Source organism: Sipha flava, unplaced genomic scaffold, assembly GCF_003268045.1.
Source record: "Sipha flava isolate LNK unplaced genomic scaffold, YSA_version1 41_pilon_pilon, whole genome shotgun sequence".
NCBI lineage: Eukaryota > Metazoa > Arthropoda > Insecta > Hemiptera > Aphididae > Sipha > Sipha flava.
The window spans coordinates 1,066,067-1,087,820 of NW_020273144.1; the positions used below are offsets into that span (position 1 = coordinate 1,066,067).

Here is a 21,754-nt window from a genome sequence, read left to right on the forward strand (position 1 = left end):
TACATGAACTAAGACGATTAATTTCATTTTTTTACAATACAGATGAAACATTAATAAAAGATAAAATAAAAAACATAATGTTAAAAACTTCCTGAAAAATTTATAATTTTTTAAATAAAGTATGCAATTTATAGGTATGTGTAAACGTAAATTTTAAGATAATATGTAATTTGAAATAATAAAAATAAAATTTAATAATAAGTATAATAATTAGTATACTTATAATAATGATATAATAAAAAATTCATAATTTAATGTACAATTTTTTGGTTTTCCCGCATAATACGTTTTTTTAACTGGGTCCCTCGAAAAGCGTCTAAAATGGATTCTACTGTATTTCAAGAGCAATTATAGTCCAGTGACTGAGTCTACGTTGCTTTTGTAATCCTTCTGTATTGGATCCCGATAATAGACTTCTTAACAGATGAAGTTAAAGATAATTATTATCTGATAACTATACGTTTTTACAACCACTATCTTTTAGTGAATTCCGACATAAAGTATGTAGTCCGAAACTGGAAGTGTGCACGGATTTTAGAAATGTGTACATACTAAATACTAATAAATAAGATTACTATGATGATGTTTTTCAGGAAGCCAGTTTAAGACAGCTGATGTGAACTTCAATATATATATTAAATTTTAAATTGGGTATATGACCCATATTAAAATAAATAATTTGTAAATGGTACTGATTTATACCAGTCAAAAGTACATTTTTAGCTTAAAAAATCATGACAGATTGGTAGTTACCTAATTATAATGTGCAATTTGATTAATAAAAAAGAACTATTACTAAAATTATTACTGACATTGTACTACAAATTATAATCATATGGAAGGGGGTAGAGGGGATTCTGTACCTTATCATTGTACATTCAAAATGTTTAGTACAAATTTTTATGAAAAATAGGACTGCGTTTTTATATTAATAAAATAAAAAATATACACCACACAGCACATGCGAACATTTGAACGATTACACTTTCCATTCCAATCCAAATACAATTTCCTACCAACATAGAAATTGCACAATACTAATTTATAGGTAGAACACGATTCCGTACATTGTCCTTTTTGGCAATACCATTGCGTACGTTTGTAGATGGTTAACTAAAAGGTAGATAAGAAAAATAAATAAACACGATTGCGTATGGAATTGTATGCAACACTGTCAAATTTACTAATTTCATGATATATCTATTAGTGTTCATATACTAACAATTCTATAATATCTTATAAAAAAAATGAAAAAATAAATAAAATTGACAGTTTTTATTTTATTGAAATTATAGTTAGTAAATTATTTGAAAATACTTAAATTTGGATTCCTTAACTTCTTTAACCTACTACTTTTACTGAAATTCGGAGAATACCATATAACGGAAATAACGAATTTTCGTTATATCTGATATCATTAACAACAAACATAGGTAGTAAAATCAATAAAACACAAAGAATTTATTAACTTTTTTAAGTTCTCTAGTATAGGCATGTGGTATACACGAATACTGGTATGAAAATTGGCATCAACTTCGTACGCAATCGTGTAGTTAAAAATCAGGTAAAATCGTAAGGAATCGTGTAACTTAAAAAGGTATCGCTGATAACGAACTTACGCAATCATGTTTTACTCTAATTTATACACGTACGTACACAAATCTTGATAATTTTATATAAAAAAAAGGTTGCAAAATTACATTAATTCGCGTGCAACCTTTGGTAAATACACCTTCTATCTTACAAGTATAATATTAATCATTACATTTGTAAATAAAATGTAAATGACTAATTAATTTTATATTTGAATGTTCTATAAAAACTATAAATAAAAATATAATACAATAGTAAATATAAAATAAAATTATTTCAAAGGAATTTAGGTGGTTTAATAATAGTAAGCCAAGAAGCTATACTAGAATGAACTGACATAATTTTAATGATTTAATACAATTTATTAAATGTCTAAATAATATTTTGAATCATTTATTTTATTAAAAATGCTTATTTCATCTTTTATAATGCGATATGTATATTTGATGATGCCTGATGTTTTGGTGAGATTGCTATACATTAATTTGTATATTTTAATATCTAATTTATTTGTATGATTGCAATTGATTTAATAAATAAAAACAATTATAGCTATTTCATATTGATCAAACATCATTTAACTATTACCACATACATTTTCCCTGGAAATAATTTTTATCATCAACATACATTTTTAAAACCCATTAGGATATAAATAGTAAAATTAATTAATAATCAGAATCTCAAATAACATTATCAGTTATACTTTTAAGTTATCAAAATTAATTAAAATAAATATTATAAATAAGTAAAATAATATGAGTTAAATAAGAATCTAAGGTTCATGAAAAAATAAAATGGTTTAAACCTAAACCATGTCTTCTTGTGCATCCTCTGTAGTTGGTGGAGGGTTGTCATTATGAATGGCAGCTAACATTGATTCAATGTCCAAGTCGCCTGGTTTGGTATCCTCATTTCCAACATCTTCATCTCCTTTTTCAACACTGTCTGGAATTACTTCACCAGTTTCATCTTGAGTTGCTAAAGCATTTTCATTTTGAGTGAGTTCAGTTTCAGTTTCAGTTTCAGTTTCAGTTTCTTGTTGTTCATGTACAGAACCATTATCAGTTTCTTGTTGAGTAGAAACAATAGATCCTTCTTCTTGTTGTGGCATCTCTTCATCTGCATTTACAGCTTCTTGTTCGCCTTCCACAGTTCCTTCACCTGGGACATTTTCGTTCAATAGCATATTAGTATCCACTGTGCCCTTGTTATCTTGATTCTCATCAATATCCATAGTAGTAGACTCTGCTTGCTGAAGTTCTTCACCTTTCAATTCTTCCTGTTTGAAAATTTCTTTGGTAACATCTGGTGGATTTTCTTCACTTTCCTTATCCTAAAATAATAAAAATAGAATTATTTAGAATATATATATATATTTTATTATATTTATTATTTCGAAGAATTAAATATGATGGTCAACCTCAGTTGTACTTGCTGTTGATGACTGGTTATGGTCTTTTTGAATATGATCAAGGCAATGAATTCTGCTGTCAAATGATTTGGAGCATACTTGACATCTGTATAAACGTTTCTTCTGTGGCTGCGTTACCTGAGTAGATATAATAATTTGTAAAACATAGATATACAATGGAGTCTCACTAATCCGGACTAGATGGGAGCGGACTATCCGGATTATCGAAAATTCGGATTGAACGGAATAAAGTTTTTTTTTAACTTACTAATAAATAAACACTAAAAATAATAACACAATAAATATACTGTCAAAAAATACCTATGTATTTATAGAAATGCAAAATTTATTGATTTACAATTTTACATTACACATTATCATTGTTATATATGTATTACGTATGTATATCAATACACATTTATAGAAAATTAAAGAAAATCAAACTGAATTTACTTGAAAAACTCTGTCTTAATCCGGGTACACACCGAAGTATTTGGGTGTAATGTAACTGTAACGCTCAAGTGTGTAGTGTTACTGTATCAATCGCGCGCGGTCGACTCGCGATGGCGTCGATCTACCCGAGTCGGTATTTTGACGAATATTAAAGGAATGTTACATTACAACACGAAGCTTGTGTGTATGGTAAACAAGTTGTTCACACGTATCGCACTTATCGCTCTACCTCTACAGGACTATTTTAATTAAGTGTTTTATTTGTATTAACTGATATGATTCACCAGTTGCCAAAAATCGTAACGTAAAAGCTAACCTTTCTTGCGCAGGAATGGGTTTTCGGTAATTTAGACAATGTTTTGAAAATGTTGGACCTATCAAATTTATTAAATATTCAAACTCAATAAACAACATTCTAATTAAATTTCTGTACTATCCACTTATTTCCTGTTCCTTAAGAATACTTAATAAATCTGATCCACCACATATGTCCATAGACTTCATTAAATTCGTTTTTAACCATCTTCTTTTACTTTTTTTGTTTTTTAAATGTAATGAATTAAAATAAATTATACGCTAACGACTTGTAAAGAAGACATTGCATACGATACTACTCAAGAATAACTGATGGATAGGCAGACGAACAACCGGTACAAAGTATTGCTCGATCCTAAGCGTACACCCTAGTCGTTAGTATCATGTAATATACAAGTGAACATGAACTTCGTTACATTACACCAAAATTGTCTGGTCTGTACCCGGCTTTAGAAGTCTTAACGTCAGTAGTTCAGCAGAAGATGTTTCACTTTGTTTCTCAAAGTCATCAAGCTCCAGCATTGCAGTTGCTTCACCATGTGTTGGGCCCCTGTTAATTGATCTGTACCATCATCTTCTTCTTCTGAACTGTCAAGCTCTATTTCTGTGTTTTTAATACATGCATTTACAATTTCATTTTCACTAAGAACTTGATGAGCAACATCGGTGTCACTATTATCCATTCAGAAATATAAATTTCTTCCACATCGGCACAACCTTCTAATTTTTAAAAAACTTGAATGAAATCAGTGTCCTCATATGAAGTTGTTTCATATTGTCTATAGTTTTTTTGAGGAATATTAGGCCACAATTATTTCCAAATTTTTTGAAGTGTTTTTGGCTTAATATCTTCCTATGCTTCTGCGGCTAAATAAAGAACAGTTTTATTGTTATTTTTTTTTAAAAGATCTATAAAGTTAACTAACGGGTTCGCTTCTTGTTGCTCTAAAAGAAACATAATCAACTTTTTTCTGTAAAAACCGTTTTATCGTTTCAATCACACCTTGATCCATTAGTTGTATTAATTTCAACTCGTTAGGCGGCAAAAATTTCACGTAAATTTCACCCCCTCGTAATTCATTTTCATTAGGATGACACGGAAACGTTATCTATAAACAATACAAGCTTTTTCTAGAAGTTTTTTCTATTTCAAAAATGTCTTTGTTGTAGGCACGAATTTCTCAAAACACTAATTTTTAAAAATATTTCCGTTTGTCCAAGCAGATTTTTATGAAATATGTTGAACTGGAAGTGCATTCACATTAACGCTTTTTAAAGCCCTAGGCATAGCTGATTTTCCCATCGCCTAAAGTGGAAATTTTAAATCACCAGAAGCGTTACTGCATGTAAGTGAAGTTAGGTACTCGTGATTATTTTCACTTTATGTTTTTTTGGCTACAGAATCTAATTTTGAGACTTACGTTTTTTTTTTTTTTTTAAGTATTTTGTATCTTAACCCAGTTTTGTCAGCACTTGACAAGGCATTAAGTTTTCATCGGTAAAAAACTTTTCAAATTTCGTTTTTAAGTTTTCACTTGCAACATTGTCACCTCAGATAAAATTTCACTGCTTACACCAAGTTCACGAACGCCATGACGATTTTTCCACCGAGACAAGCATCCTACACTAGCAGTAAAAGTAGGATTTCCTTTTAATTTTTCATTAAATTTTATCACGATAACTAGTAACGTTACACCCGACAACACCCTGTTCACGTTGTTGACAAAACCAAATGTACAAAGCCTCGTTGTTTGGTTTTCTTAAGAGGACGCAACAGCAAATTAAAATATGATTAAATACTCTTTTTGTAATTCAAATGCAGTTTGTTCTACAACAATCGTATTATATAAAATGAAACATAAAAATAAAGATACTAGATCAACTATTTTTAACGTCATTTTATGCTTCTAAATCGAATTTAATAATTTTTACGAAATATCTTATAATTCATAGTATAATTAAAATATTTGGAAATGCATGTCCAGTATTTAATTTTGTTTAGTTTCCTCCGTACTAAAGTCTAAAAATCTGTGCCTATGCTATCTACATAATTCTAGGAAAATAATTCTTGTTCAAAATAGAATATTATCTACATCTTATGTTGTTTGTTATGTACCGTGGTAATTATTCATTCAAGTTTATGCGTATGCGTTGCTATATAATTGCATATAAGCTTGCATTTGACAGTGCACACTGCACACAGTTATACCTACTTTTTATGCATATTTTCTGTTGTCAAACAACTAATCCAAATGAAAAGTCAAAAGTTTCTTTCAAGGAAAAAAATCACTGAAAAATAGTATGTCTAAGCGCATGAAAAAGATTCAAGCAAAAGCACTGTAAATAATAATTTTTATAATTTACCTATATTATTTTTAATTTATACATAATATACAATATACAATTAATACATAATAATTAATTGGTAAAAAATATTGAGACTTATTGTTTTGTATTGTGTTAGTCAAATAATTTAACGTAAAACATTGTAGATCACGAAATGATTTGTCTTTTTTAAACTGCGTCAATAGTTTGATCAATAAATCTACTTCAGCAGCATCATATTTACCAAGCACAACAAAACCTAACTATGACAGAATTTTCGGAGAAATCAGCACCAGTTCTAATTTTCTTGTATAAAATAAGTATTATATTGTATTGCTTTAATAATAATTTTTAATTAATTTAAACAGTGTCGGCCTGACACTGGCTAAATGTGCCCTGGACGTATAACTCCAGAAGAGCTCATAATATTTAGTTATAGTTACATAATTTTCAAATTTAATATATAAACCGTCACCTGGAAACTGATGCATTTATATAACGATAATAACAACATAATTTATTTAATAACAATACAGTAAACTCCATGTCATCGTATTTAAATTAATAATCTAATGATTAAGGTAAAGACAAGTGTTAAGTCTAAGCTTAAAAACTATTCATTTGCGCCAGTATATTTTTGCACCATCGTCCTTAACTCATTGTAATACATAGGTTTCCGAAAAAAAACTTATATAGCGTGGGTGCTAAACTAGAATTTTTCTAAATTGTTCATACAATTGTCCTTCTTTAATTATTGAAAACTTAAATCAAAACAATTTATCAGATTTATTTTATTTTTCATAGAAATAGTTGGCAAAAAATATATAAACTTTTGGTTGAAAAAAAAATCAACAAACTAAAAAAATACGTCTTACTTTTGAGTAAAATAGTTTTCCCAAAAAAAACTAAAAACTATGCCCCAGATCAGAATTATGAACTAGCCGAGCTTCTTTATGATGCTATTTCTATAAAAGAAATAGAAAAAAAAATGAATTTGTAAATTCCCTTATTTTGAGTGACTCAGAACGAAAATTGTTAGAACAAACTAGAGCTCTCAAAAATGGTTCATTGAGAGGAAAATAGATTAACTGCTTTAAATTTTGGCCGAATTTGTAAATGTAGACCAGTCACTTCATGTAAGGCTACAATATATGGTTTACTTTATAGAACTTTTAAATCAAAGTCTATCGATAACGGAAAAACTATCGAACAGATTGTCATAGTTGAACTGGAAAAGTACCTCGGAAAATAAATTGAAATATGTGGTATTTTTAATGATTTTGAGGCAGTGGCGTATACATAACTTTTGTATGGGAGGGGATCAATTGCAAACAAATTATTATGAAAGGAAAATTCCTAAACCTAAGTACCTGCATATTTAAATAATAAATAATAAAAGATATATATTGAATGTGTCAAAATAATAATTTACAATAAATCGTTGCAATATTTTTTTGTTTTCTTATAATTTTCTTATATTAAGAACACTATTTTATACAATTTTAATAAGACCTATGGGGGATCTGACCCCCATATCCCTCCTTTTCTGAGGTACAATTTTTAGCTGTTACTCCGGGTATCTTTATTATTTTGTAACTACATACAGAAATTTCAAATCAAATTGTTATAAATTCCTTTTTTTAAACAGATAGTATTATTAACAAAGACTCAGGCAACCTATCTTTTAGAAATAAAAGGTCCCTATAGTGCAAAAGATTCAACAAGTTTTGCGGAAGCAATTCAAAATAAAAAGGTGAATTATATGTGTAAAATAAAATATAACTGCTTAAAAAAGTCTAATAGATATGATTTTTATACTTAATTTAAAAAAATGTTAATAAAAAAATGTAAATAAATAATTTTTTTAAGATAATTTTCAGTTACCATGCTGTAGAATTATAAATAATAAAATGGAACTAAAATTTGAAAATAATTATTACCATTAAATACAAGGGCAGATGCATATAATACCGAAAATTGTTACTTTATAGTATTTTTAAACCAATGGCTAGAAGTTCAAAAAGTTCAATATAATCACAACTTCTGGTTACAAAAAATGGTTTAATATTTAGAAATATAAGTTATTTCAAGAAAAAAGGAAAGATAATGATTTAAGTCATAAATATTAATTTATCGAGTTATATACAGAATGCATACTACCAGAAACAGTTAATCCACAATACGGTAAACGATTATTAATAGATGACATAATGTCCTTACGACGATTATCTGTTTATAAATATTTTATAAAAACTTCTCTCCACGTCCACTGAAGTGATTGGGAGGCACATACGAGCACTAAACAATGTTTTAATTTTCGTTATTTCAAAAATATTACGAAAAAATTAATAAAATTAAGAAAATATCTTAATATCTATTATATTATAATGGGTATAATTCACTATAACATGACAAGGCAACGACTGTAATCGACGAGATAAAATCGGATACTAATCGAATATTAGGAAAAAATAATAAAATGTAGGTATAATAATATTCACTACAATATGAAAACTACGAAAGTAATCGGCGAGATATAATCTGCAGTTATCGGTATAATGGTCGACAAGAAACGATAACTAGTGAACTAGTGTGAAATCAGTAAAATGTCAAAAAATGACTTAAAATGCACCAAAAATACTGAAAAATTACAGTAAAGCATAAAATTACATTAAAAATTTAAAATAAAAATTGCGCCAATAAATTTTATACAGTGGAATCTCGATAACTCGAATCGGTTGGGGGCAAAAAAAAAAAATTCGAGTTACCGAAAATTCGACTTATGGAAAACTATATTTATTGATAACTCGAATCGGCAAAAAAAAATTCGAGTTACCGAAAATATTTTTTTATTTAAAACACAAAGACTTCATTTTATCATTTTATTTATTTATTATTTAATAATAACTGTATAATGTATGAGGTATGTATATTTTATTAATATTTAAAAAAATTATAAAGTAGTAAATATGTATATCTATAAATTGTATGTAATAAAAAAAATACAATGTAATGAATAAAGTAGAACTATTTTTTAAAGAAATTTGATATTTTTGAATGTTTTTTATTGTTTGACCTATCTTTAAAGTTTTCAATATTATTTAGGTATGAAAAAATCTTTTCTCCAATTTCTCGTTATTCTTGAATATACTTACGTACAACCTGTAAACTATCTAATGCCTGGGCAAGAGTAGTTTGAGGCAAAACTGTATTATTTCGTTGAATTTATAACTGTACATTTTAGGCATTAGGTAAATATTAGATTGATAATATTAATCGGTTTACAATTACGATTAGTGATGGGCGAAACCGACTTATGACTCATTAGTGGGTAGTGAAAAATAAGTAAATAAGTTGGTTATTAATATTGACTAATGAGTAGTGACTTAATGACTAATAATAAACCGACTAACGAATATTATTTTAAATATTATACAAATAAACCATTAGTAATTTTTCTAGTATCCACCAAAATACCAAAATAAATAAATAAAACCTCTTTTTTTTTTCATTATTTATATTATTAATTAATTATTGACTATAGGTAATATTAAGTATTTATAGAACAGAAATAATATAATAATTTTTTTCCAAAATTAATCGGTTTATATTGGTTATATTCTTGAAATATTGTTCATTCATTGTATCGTTAGTCGTTAGTTGGTTTTAAATATTCGTTAGTTATTAGTTGGTTTTTAGAGTAAAATATGACTATTATTCGATTTTGCCCATCACTAATTACGATTATCGTTATTTATAATAATACACTTGGTTATTTGACCTTCGAGTTATCAAGTAATGTACGTGTTATATATTATTATATAAATTTGAGTTATAAGCCAAAATTCAACTATAATTACTTCGACTTATCGAGGAATTCGAGTAAGCGAAATTTGAATTATCGAGAAAATTTATCATGCACATCATTGTAAAGCATATCATATTGTAAAGCATTCCTTCGAGTTATCGAAAATTCGACTTATAGAAGTTCGAATTATCGAGGTTCCACTGTATTTCATAAATCAAATTTCTGTAAAGACGAACATGAAATGTAAGCAATAGAAAAAAAGATGCAAATGCATCAAGTTCCGGGCCCTACTTATTAGTTTTGTGTAGAAATGAAACAATACCTAATTTTACATGTTGGAATATTTCATTAAGTGCCATATTTTTTATTAAATATAATTTACGGGAATGAATTTTACTTTGACGCATATATATACCATACACGTTGAATCATAGATAATAATGCACAGCGACGGATGTTCATGAAACAATAAACCGAGCTAAGAAATTAATTTTTGACGGACCGGTCTCCGATTATGAGTAATGGGCGTCACGACGATGCGCTTGCGTCGTTGCGCCGCATGAAAACAATGAACAGCGCATTCTATCGGTCGTTGTATCATTTCATTTTTGGTGTGGCGTCCTCTTAACGTGCGTCAGTTACCTAAACTGTCCACACTTACAATTTTCGCACAAAAATGTTCAATTTCTATTCGATTTTTTTTCCAATCAGAACAGTTTACTTACCCACTCCTAACTCTTGCGCGATTTTTGTTAATGATTCACCAGCAATAATACGAAATAAAGCTTGGAGTTTTTGTTTCATTGTTACAGTCACTGTCTTACATTTAACCAAAGTTGTTATTATAATAAGCGGAGGAAAAAATAAACAAAACAGTCTACAAGAGTACACAATCACCACTAAATGAAACAATATCACAATCGAAACGATAATATCTTAATCATAAGTAATCCCGAATACATACATTATACATGAATACCAAAGTACGAAATATAAATTTCCAGATGTCCGGATTAGTGAGACTTTACTGTAGTATTAAAAAGTTTACTATTTATGCATATTCTAACTATGAATCATATGTATTCATATGTATCTATCTCATTTCAATGAACCTATTCTAAAATAACAAAGCAGGAAGAAAAAAAAAACAGAAAAAACATGCAAATTATAGTTATACTGTAAATAATCATAAATTAGATTTTGAAAAAGATAATAAAAAAAAAAAACTCGCAATCAAGCACATAAGAATTAAATTTGAGGAAAAAGTATTAATTTAAATTCTTACTGGAGTCAATGTTTTAGCAGCTGCTGTTTGGTTAACCTTTGATTCAGCTTCTTTTTTATGCATATGACTACGCATATGAAAACTGAAATTAAATTATATTTAATAAAAATAAAATGCAATAAATAAATATTAATAAAATAATTAATTAGGAACAAACCGAACATGTCCAAGTTCTTTAGACTGAAATGTGCAAAAACCACACTTATAAATTTTCATTTTGGAACTATTATCTGAAGAAGGTGGTGGTGTCTTCAACATTTTTAATGGAGAATGCATAGAAGGATGCGCAGGAGAATCTCTAACTGTCAGGCCACTAGGTACTTTTCTTTGACCAGCTTCCAATTCATCAGTCTTCAAATGTCCATTAACCACCTAAACAAATAACGAGGAAGATCTAACATTATTTAACAACAGTTACAAAATGCTTACATCAAGAGTTTTTACAGGTTGATCAGGTGGTATTATTCCATATTTTTTTTGAATATAAGATAGCATTGCATTTCTAACAAGTTTCAGATCATTTTCTAATTTATCCATATGAATCAATAATGATGTACATTTTTTGCACATATGATCGGCTGGAGTTACAATAACCACAAATTCTTCTCCTATAAGTTCAACTATCTTTTCTGGATACGGTATATTACTATGAGGTGTAATACTTGAACATACACGGGTGCGTTCACCATATAGCTTGGCATCACATATAAAACAAACACCCATTTTATCTGAAAAAAATAACAGTTTTATGATTTTATTTTGAGAATTATATAAATAAATGTAATATATAAGTGTAAACAAATTAAGAATTGATTTTTGAAATAATAATCAAAAATATATTTTATTTATAAAATGTCACTCTATTATAGAATAAATAAATTAAAACAGAAACAATAAGCATGACAATTTAATTAAAATAAACTAATACATAACTCATTAATGAACATTTTAAAATATATTACATTTTTATACAAAGTAAATTTAATTGAATATCAAAATTTTAAAATGTTTATCAATATCCAATGAAAGACTAATGGATTCAAATAAAAAAGAAACCTATCTGTTAATTGGTATTTATTACCAATATAAATGTATTTTGTTTTCCAGAAGCACAAAAATTTAAAAAAAAATTGCACCAACAAAAATTAAGTTCTATAAAAAAAAAAATCAAATTTTGATACAAATCATAACAAATTATAAAATATCCAAAAGGATTAATAATTAAAAAATAAAGTCAATTTCTAATCCGATTGTTCTGTGATCAAAATAAATGATTTAGTATTTTTAAAAATCTAATGAAAATCACAAAATAAAGTGTACAAAAGATGTGAAACAATTAACAAGATTGAGTGCCAAACAGTAGTACACATTTAAATGTATGTGCCAATAGTTAACGTGTCACATAGAATTTAATAAGAATTATAGCCTTAAACATATTTGAATGCTTTACAAACACAAATATTAACTTAATTCAAAATAATATTAAATCCTACAAATGCTGATTCCTATGCACACGTCTAGAAACGCGCGGCCGACACGACGAGATTTGAATTTTGACCGCGCGATCTAATATGAATAATGATTCCTATGTACGCGTAAGAGGAGCGCTGCTAACATCAAGAGACTAAAATAATTAGGCACGCACACACTGTTGTATCAAGTTCTCTGTTTGGTTAGGTACTTGTATATTCATATAAATGTATTTTAAAATATTATTATTAGTTTAACCAAGTCCTTAAGAGGGCGCTAAACGTAAAGCGAAATGTACAAAACGACCGAAAACTCGCAGTCGGCAACGGTCAGGATTACGTATTCAGTCGGGAGCGATATTCATTATTTTCTGAAACTTCGTCTATGACAGTTCGGGCAAAAGCCGCTAATATTTATAATATCATCTGCCCATACCGGCTCGATTTGTATTTATCGCATTATACATAATAGATACCTCTTATATATATATTATATATTATATTATATATATTATATATTTATATATTTATATATATATAGTAAACAGTACCTAATAATAATAACTCAAGCCCCAAATAAAATAATATTACCTAAATATGTAAATATTAGTTATTTGAGATATTATATGTCTAGCAGATAAATAATGTGTTGCGTATATCTTACATAAAATATTGTGTAATATAATATGTCCCTCTATACCATATAAAATTTTTATAGAATTGTTTTTGCTATAATTAATCATACATTAATTTACATTTTAAATAAAAATTAAAACCAAATAATTATGATATTAATATACCTTATATATTTTTTTCAACGATATTATTTTCAAATTTTATTACAAATAACTGGGGTTCCGCGAAGCTTAAATAATTTGTTAAAAATTTTTAAAAAAATTACTTTAAAATTTCCAACTTAAGATTAGTAATGGTGAAGAAATGTTTGCATTATAGAAAAAAAATCTTTGTATATTAAATAACAATGTACAAGCCCCATATGGAATAGTCAAAATTTATATTTAGTCTAATTAAAGTAATTATTATTAAAGTATTATTATATATGTAAACATTTTTTATTATTATAATTTTAATTTTAAAACATTTTTTGAATTAAATACCTGTAACACAATACTATTATATGATTATAATTGATTTACAAAAATCCTAAAAAAAGCTTATATATATAACTGTTATTTTTCAATTTGGAAAATATTTAATAAATTGTATTTGAAACTAAACCTAACGCCACAATTAATTTGTAATCAAGTTTAAAGCTACAAACATTTGTAAAATATTAATAATGTTTTATTTTATTCATAGTTAAGAATTTAGAGTATTTTAGACCAAGACCTCTAGATTACTATAAACTTAAGATTAAGTTAATAACTATTAATAAAAAAATTAAAAAATTAAAGGAACTTGTCTTTTAGTTAAATACTTATATAATACTTTAATATTATATGGTGATTATTATTCCTAAATTATAATTTAATTAATACTAAATAATATTACATAAACAAATGAAAAAAGCAATTTTAAAAAAGCAAAATTAGATTATTTATTTACTTAATGTTTATGTTATTAGTAATTTTAATTTGTGATTAATAAATGATTTAAATTTGGAGTTCTTTTTCGAGAGATTTTTTTAATTATTAATTATTTGATTATGCCCATCCCTACAAACAACAGTTACTCAAATATTGATGTGTTCCTTAGGATGCATCTGTAGTCGAGCGACCAATGCTGTGCAGCTAAAATTTTAACTGCGTGCATCGCAGCAAATTTTTATTTTTTCTAGTCCAACCTACATAATATTTTATTTGGGACCATGATTTGTACATGTATATTCAACCTGTTTACATTTGATTTATGTTTATGCAAAGAATAATGAATAATTTTGTTTACAATATTTTACGAAGCCATAAAAAAAATTTGTAACAAACTACTTATTTTAGAAGAATTTGATAATAAATTAACTATCACTGAACATTTAACAAAAAGGAAAAACAAGATATGTTTTCTTTCTTTGAAAAACTGAAAAATTTTATATTTTCCTCGTGGAAAAACATTTTTTTTTTTAATGATGTATCAAAATTTTAGATATTTTCAAATTAAGTTGATAGATTTACGTACGTACAAATTTAAAATCAATCGATGTATAAACTTTTCTCAATAGTCTATCAAAAAACATTAATTTACTATAAATATTAATAGTTAATCTGTATAAAATAGTACATGTAATTGTAATATACAATTAAGAATAATTAATAATTTTGATTAAGAAAACCTCGACAGTTTAACATTAAATTTAGGGAGTTCCATGAAAAAAAAGTTTGAGAAGTACTGGTCTAGGACATCATTTAATATTTAAACAATAGTAATTAAAAAACAGTACCTAGTGCCGCGCGTCTACAGATACATCCTAAGGAATCGCCTGTATTAACGCGTAACATAGATTTTGATTAAACGGGTCCCTAATTCGATTGAGAAAGACACGATAGCGGAGTTAATGAAAAAGAAAAAAAATGGAAGACCTACGCATCAAGTGTTACGCAAATCAGAGTGTAGTGGTACATGAGCCACCGAAATCCGACGCAGACAGAAACGTGAAACGGATAACAGTGATGGCCGTTCGACCATATACGCCGTGCACGTCCGATAATCGTCGCTAATGGCCGATCGACCGTTGTGTGCGTCCGATGTCCGAACAATATCGATAGAAATAGTAAAATATGCTTACCGAACCAACGGAAACCGGTGACTGCTTACGAAGATTGTTCAGAAGAGTTGGCGCGTAAACCGATCAAAGCAACAAACTACAAACGGTGCTCGTGCGTCGTTCGAACGTCAACGGAACAACATAACCTTGTTCAACGAGTGACGACGCTCAAAACAAAACAAACCACCATAAGGAACGATTGTGTCTGTGTGTAACCGTGCAGCGTCGAGTAGCCGACGCCGTCGTCGCGCCCTAATGGTGTGACCAACTTAACTCGATGGCTCGTGGGAATACCTTAATCCGTTCACCGTCGATTACGACAAACACTTATCACCGTTTGAATTGTTACAAAATAACTTGATCGTACTTATTCGATTGGCGAATATATATATATATATACATTTATTTGATTATTTTCAACTGCAACGTTGTCTGCAGTGTTATCACTACTAGACGCCACCACCTCTCTACTCCCATAGACCGTCGACGTATCGACAATTGCTGCGATAGAATCCACCGCCACCGAATGAGCCATCGCTGCAGTGATAGCCGCCTCCATCGTTCCATTAGCCTCACTGCCACCGCAGTACACTTCAATCACTTCCTACTCGTCAAGTTTCCCACGACGATATTATTGTTTGAGCACCACAATTGTGGGTCCTCTTCACAAATATTTTTTTTTCAACCATGAAAACTCCATTCATATCGTAATCCCGTCCAAGCAAATATAAATTATATATTTTTTTTAATCTTTCGTGCGATCATAAGCATTAACGGAAATTTGGTGAAATTTCTAAGGGGCTGAGCATTATTTACGAAGTTTGACAATTTGACATTTTTAATCAACAATTTAAACAAAAAAACAATTAGGTGCCTTATCTTAAACATTTTGGAGTAGATATTCTAAACAAAAATTATTAATTAATTAAATTAAACAACCTATACGAGTATTATATTATATTATTAATATTACATTAATTGCGATCGTTCCAAGTCATGACAAGAAGTTTGTAAAATCTTACGAATTTGAATTAATTTTTATCACAGAATACTTTTTTTTAATTCAGTTATTAAAAATGCATTTCACAATTATAATAATTATTGTATTTTTAGTCACTTAACAATTTTTAGGGCTAGGGGGCTAAGACCTGTACTTTACAATTCTGGGGGGCTTAGTCCCCTTAAGCACCCCCGATTTCCGCCTAAGACCGACAATATATGTTTATCAACCCGGTGCGTGATAAAATTGTGCATTACCACGTACGTGTATCGCAGAGTTTGTAGATAATAATTATTATCTTTAGCATTGTATGTGTCAGTGTATCATATTTTTAAAAGGCGTAAGAACTGACTCGTTCGATTACTTTACGAAGTTAAAATTATATCGTGTTCAGATGAAATATAGTTTGATTATTGATTATAAGTTGATTTACAATCGAAACTGGTCTATTTAGGTACAAATTAAATTCTTCGATTATATAGTGTTAAGTACAGATGATCGATTTTAGTTTGCTATTCGTTTATGAATGTCTGTGATCGTAACTGAATATTAATGTAGTAGTGTAACTGTTTCGTGCTGATACGTAGTACATTACATTATAATAAAAAACTTTTGGCAACTAATTAGTAATTTATAAGTAATATATTGAAATTAAACAATACACTCAGTATATTAAGTATGTATTAGTTTATATTCAAACTGTAGTTTTAAGTATATATATACATTAGTATAGTCAGCAATTAATGTTAAGATAGCACATTCTCTATGTCGAGTTTGCCATATATATGAATATTATAACACAGCCGTACGGAGGCAGTCTGTCGAGATATGTGACCGGTTGCCGTTGTATGAAGTGCGTTGTATATCATATTTTATTATTCAAGATATTCAATTGTCTATTAATTTAACCTAAGCGTGTCTGGATCTACTTATAAACCGATTCCACTAAACATAATAAATAATAATTCAAGTTATAAACGAGTTTCGTTATCAACAATATTGACGATGATTATCTGTTATCAATCATTTTATGGTTTTTTTTAGCGTTTACGCGGTCACTGGAACGTATACAGTGATAATGCGATAATGCTGAACGTACACATTAATCATCCACAGAACGTTGTTCAGCAATTTAATATTTTGTTTGCTTATGCTTACTTTTATGGTTGTGATTTTGAACCGGTTGATTATTGTTAGAAATTCGTATTGACCAATTATTTGTTTCTCAAATATCGCTAATTCAATAAATTAAAACGAAAACTCATTCAATAGTAAGTAGCCTGCCAGTGAGTTTTGAGTAGAGTAACTACCAAATAAGTTTAAAGATATATTATGAAACGTAGTACATTACATTTCATTAATGTGTTGCATGTGATTTGTTTTGTGACTAGCTATGCAGGGCAACTCTAGTAGTAGGCGTCTCACAAGGCGACCGATGGAAACTCCTGGATTAGACATGAATAACATGCCAATGCAACAACAAGTTCAGTACAACTATGCTCAGCCAGGAATGTACTCGCAATCCGATTCACAAACAGTTCCACCTCAACAACAGTTCTATTACAATGATTTTACATCTGTTCCATCACAGCAAGGATACGGGAACACTGACTTTGGATATGGTGGATCAGTACCTATGGACAATGCAAATCATCGAGAACATTATTCACCAAGTATGTGTCATTAGATTTAAGTTTTACCGAAGATACTTATTATCACTAATTGCCAACCTGGCAAAGAGTTGCACAACTTACTATTAATATAAAAATCATTATAAATATTTAAGTACATTAATGTATATGTTATACATTTTTATAATATTTGAACTATCATATCCATTTATACAACACACCGCGTATCGTAATTGACTGGTTGGTGATCCTTGGATTAAAGCTTATAAAGATTTATACAATAATATTTTCTTCTTCATCCATATTCCCATTTCTTCAGAAATATTATTTAAAATTTTATTCCTACTTTAACTAGTTTCTTTATTCAAAAAAATGATCTGTTTATTTTTTTAATCATTATTAAAATATTTTAAGTACATACAAATCATTATGTACAATACAAATATACATGAAACATTATCTTTAACTATAAGATTTAGTGTAAATAATTTTTAACTATTTTCAATTTATTTATTTTTCCTGATTGAAGTCAATGTTAAATACTGTGACTTTTATCTTGCAAATATATTAAAGATTTATAACCAAATGGTTACTATACATTTTATATCAACAAAATTTGACAGTGGTCTTATGCATCCCTTGTTTGTTTTTAAAAGACATTTAAATTTATCTTTTTGTATTTTTTAGAGCAAAATTAATATATTTTAAGATTGATAATTGATTAATTTTTCATTTATAGCTTTAATACATAATACAATAGAGTATAGGTAGGGACTTATATTATTCATAAAAAATAATTTAACTTCATTTTTTATACATAATGTTTAATTTTTTTAAATTGAATTAATTATTAAGGTTGCTTATATTTCTTATGTATCACCTATTTAATCATATTCAGAACAAAATTGGCCTAGTAACATGATTTAATATTATAATTTTAGGTCCAAGTCCTCAACAGCCTCAACCAACTATGTTTATCCCATCAAATAATTTAGTTGATGCTTTTGGAAGTAATCCTATACTAGCTGGAGCTACTGTACGTTATGGTCAGAAAATGTTGGGACAAGTTGTAGATGAAAATGTTGGCAAATATACTAGTGGTATTAGCGCCCAAATAAAACATTATTTTGCTGTTGATAATCGTTATGTAATCTCCAAACTTGGTATATTAGTATTTCCATTTGTTCATACTGTAAGTTGATATAAATTTAAATATTTTATAAATTGTTATTTCAAAATAAATAAACTTTTTTTAACTTATTTAAAAAAAAAGAAGTTTTTATTTGTAAAATAATTTAACTTAATTTTTTCTCATTTAAGGATTGGTCAATCATATTAGAAACAACAGGTGACCAAACTGTAGATCGCCAAAGAGCAAGGCCTAAGTCTGATGTTAATGCACCTGATCTTTATATACCTACTGTAGCATTTGTAACGTAAGTTTATCTTTGTGTTAAGTATAATAATTTAACCATCATCGAATCATTTATTTTTATACAGATATTTACTATTTTTGGGACTTATACTTGGCAAACATGGGCAATTCAGTCCAGAACTGTTAAGTGTACAAGCTTCTCGTGTTCTTGCTTGGGAGGTTATAGTTGTTGCTATGGAAATGTTGGCATTGTATGTAACAAACATACAAAGTTCATTACGGACTCTTGATCTTACTGCCTATTCAGGATATAAGTATTTTGGGTATGTTTTTAATAAAACTCTTGTTTTATATATTTTATTAATAGAAATATAACATCAAGACATTTTTAATTATTACAGAATTGTTAGCTGTATTCCAGTTGGATTACTTCTGGGTGAAAAGGCATTTTTTATTGCTTTACTATACATTAATGTTGCATTTGTATACTTTTTGGTAATTATGAATATTTATTTTTGGCATTATTGTCGTAAGTTGTCTACCGTCTGTTTCTACTTATCATATGGGTCTACCATATATGTTTATATAAAAATATGCATTAATATATTATAATATGTAGGTAAATTATTGTATTACAATATAATAAGTCAATAGGTATGTATTGAAAACTAAAAGTTTAGATTCATCCTTTTCTTCTTTCTTTAATAAGTATATAATTTAGTTTACGAGTTACAGTAAACACAAGGAGTGTCAATTTCAATAAGTCTTCTTTTTTTTTAAAAAGTTATGGTATTTTCCTTCAATTGAACATTTGAATTAAAATGTCTAGCTAACATAATAATGAAACTGTAGAATAATTCATCATATATAAACGCACAAACTAAACGGTAACTGATTTTCTCATACGTTTACGATTACTATCACAATTATTGCTAGATTTTATTATTGAAGTTAAATTGTTAAGATAATACTTATCGCTGCTGAATCAGTAGGAATGACCTAAAATGTATATATGCGCGGCAGATGACAGGTTTGCAGTAGTCTGCATACAATGTATAGAAACATGTGTGATAAATGATAAATGTGCGGTAGATCACACACTACAATAATACTCTATTTTTTTTTTTTTTTATAACACTGGAGGTTACATATTAGGGACTTTGGCTATTATTGATGCATACTAATTGAGTATCCATGGATTCAACTTAGATGCTTTTTAAGTTTAAATAAAATAAAAATATCTTTAATTTTATTAAATTTAAAATGTTTCACATAATTGTATTATCATAAATAATTTACTTAATAATTTGATCTTATAGTTTGAATTTTGTAAAGATAAAATGTATTTTGATAAATATTTAGATACTATTTTGAAAGCTTGTTTTTCTGTAGTTTTGTTCAGAATTAAGAATTACATTTTTCTTTAAACTTGCCCGATGATTTCTATTTATGGCTATATTTCTTTTACTACTGTGATAAAAAAAATTTACAAATTTCACTTAATGATTATAATAAAAGTTTTTTTTTTACATTCTAATATAATTATTTATATTTTCTGACTTATTTCTGACTGTTCTCCAGACTCAATAAGAATATTTGTTTATTTTTGTGTATTGATTTAGTTATTCTTTTAGTGTATACCAGTCTGAATATTTTTTTTCTGGTATAATTTAATACTCTATTAATCTACATCAAAAATTAATTTCAGAATAAATATATTGATTTGATTATTATTTTTTTTTTAATGTTTAGTTATTTTCAATGAGGTGGCAATTGAATGCAGTAGCAACTATTTCAAATGGAAGCCAACCTGTTGTAATGATTGAATACAAGCGTAAAAGAACATTATATTTTCTCATTTTAGCAGTAGCCATTCAACCAATCACTTCTTGGTATCTAGCGTCATATTTGCAATTTAATATGAGTTAAATCACCTTAAGCTACTTCAAGAAATTGATATTACCACAAATATGGAAAATATGTTATTAAAACTGTATATATTTTAAACATATTTTCCTATCATGCTATATAAATAGACTTTTTTATGATCATTTTGTGGCTCTCAATTTTAAATATATGATAAGATATCTGAATATATATATTTAAACAAATTTTTTCTTATGTATTATATATTATTACTCATTTCATAATATATGTATTGATTTAATTTATTGATTTTACAATTCTAATCTATCAGAATAAATTTTATTATAAAAAATACAATAAAATTAAAACAATTCTTGAATCAACTAATATCTATGCAATTTTATTCATGTTTGTTGAACAATAAGTTATAGATATTCATTTAACTTTTATTTATAATTGAAGATTTAGTTGTTTTGCTAGTAACCTTATAAAAAAAATAAT

The 21,754-nt window shown here is 27.7% G+C and overlaps 3 protein-coding genes across 6 annotated transcripts; 2 read left to right on the forward strand and 1 right to left on the reverse strand.

The window, feature by feature from the left end:
- Positions 1-1,970: 1,970 nt before the first annotated feature.
- On the reverse strand, positions 1,971-15,590 carry LOC112688913 (zinc finger protein 131-like). Of its 3 annotated transcripts, none has more exons than XM_025562332.1 (6): positions 15,403-15,590; positions 11,623-11,921; positions 11,351-11,544; positions 11,194-11,275; positions 3,017-3,145; positions 1,971-2,929 (listed from the first exon to the last, which is right to left on the reverse strand). In XM_025562332.1, the coding sequence occupies exons 2-6, from the start codon at positions 11,914-11,916 to the stop codon at positions 2,402-2,404; spliced, it is 1,227 nt and encodes a 408-aa protein (XP_025418117.1). In that variant the 5' UTR covers positions 11,917-11,921; positions 15,403-15,590; the 3' UTR covers positions 1,971-2,401. The 3 variants fall into 3 exon arrangements, with proteins under 3 accessions (XP_025418117.1, XP_025418116.1, XP_025418115.1); XM_025562331.1 differs by having other exon boundaries at positions 11,351-11,565; positions 11,638-11,921; positions 15,403-15,589; XM_025562330.1 differs by having other exon boundaries at positions 11,351-11,565; positions 15,403-15,588.
- On the forward strand, positions 15,188-17,591 carry LOC112689036. The gene is made up of 3 exons (XM_025562533.1): positions 15,188-15,268; positions 17,133-17,234; positions 17,426-17,591. The coding sequence occupies exons 1-3, from the start codon at positions 15,188-15,190 to the stop codon at positions 17,576-17,578; spliced, it is 336 nt and encodes a 111-aa protein (XP_025418318.1). The 3' UTR covers positions 17,579-17,591.
- On the forward strand, positions 16,717-21,438 carry LOC112688915 (protein YIF1B). Of its 2 annotated transcripts, none has more exons than XM_025562334.1 (7): positions 16,717-16,835; positions 17,773-18,054; positions 18,954-19,204; positions 19,333-19,448; positions 19,513-19,710; positions 19,789-19,882; positions 21,140-21,438. In XM_025562334.1, exons 2-7 carry the CDS (start codon positions 17,775-17,777, stop codon positions 21,314-21,316), a joined length of 1,116 nt encoding a protein of 371 aa, XP_025418119.1. In that variant the 5' UTR covers positions 16,717-16,835; positions 17,773-17,774; the 3' UTR covers positions 21,317-21,438. The 2 variants fall into 2 exon arrangements, with proteins under 2 accessions (XP_025418119.1, XP_025418118.1); XM_025562333.1 differs by lacking the exon at positions 16,717-16,835 and adding an exon at positions 17,483-17,652.
- Positions 21,439-21,754: the final 316 nt, after the last annotated feature.

Bases quoted from the DNA above. Each gene is read 5' to 3' on its own strand.
- LOC112688915 (XM_025562334.1), top strand. From the start codon at position 17,775: ATGCAGGGCAACTCTAGTAGTAGGCGTCTCACAAGGCGACCGATGGAA. The intron at 19,711-19,788 runs GTATGTTTTTAA...TAATTATTACAG, and splicing joins TCAGGATATAAGTATTTTGG to AATTGTTAGCTGTATTCCAG. The intron at 19,883-21,139 runs GTAATTATGAAT...TTTAATGTTTAG, and splicing joins TTGCATTTGTATACTTTTTG to TTATTTTCAATGAGGTGGCA.
- LOC112689036 (XM_025562533.1), top strand. From the start codon at position 15,188: ATGGAAGACCTACGCATCAAGTGTTACGCAAATCAGAGTGTAGTGGTA. The intron at 15,269-17,132 runs GTGAAACGGATA...ATTAATGTTAAG, and splicing joins AATCCGACGCAGACAGAAAC to ATAGCACATTCTCTATGTCG. The intron at 17,235-17,425 runs GTGCGTTGTATA...GGTTTTTTTTAG, and splicing joins ACCGGTTGCCGTTGTATGAA to CGTTTACGCGGTCACTGGAA.
- LOC112688913 (XM_025562330.1), bottom strand. From the start codon at position 11,916: ATGGGTGTTTGTTTTATATGTGATGCCAAGCTATATGGTGAACGCACC. The intron at 11,566-11,622 runs GTAAGCATTTTG...TTATTTGTTTAG, and splicing joins AACCTGTAAAAACTCTTGAT to GTGGTTAATGGACATTTGAA. The intron at 3,146-11,193 runs GTAAGAATTTAA...ATATCTACTCAG, and splicing joins CTGCTAAAACATTGACTCCA to GTAACGCAGCCACAGAAGAA.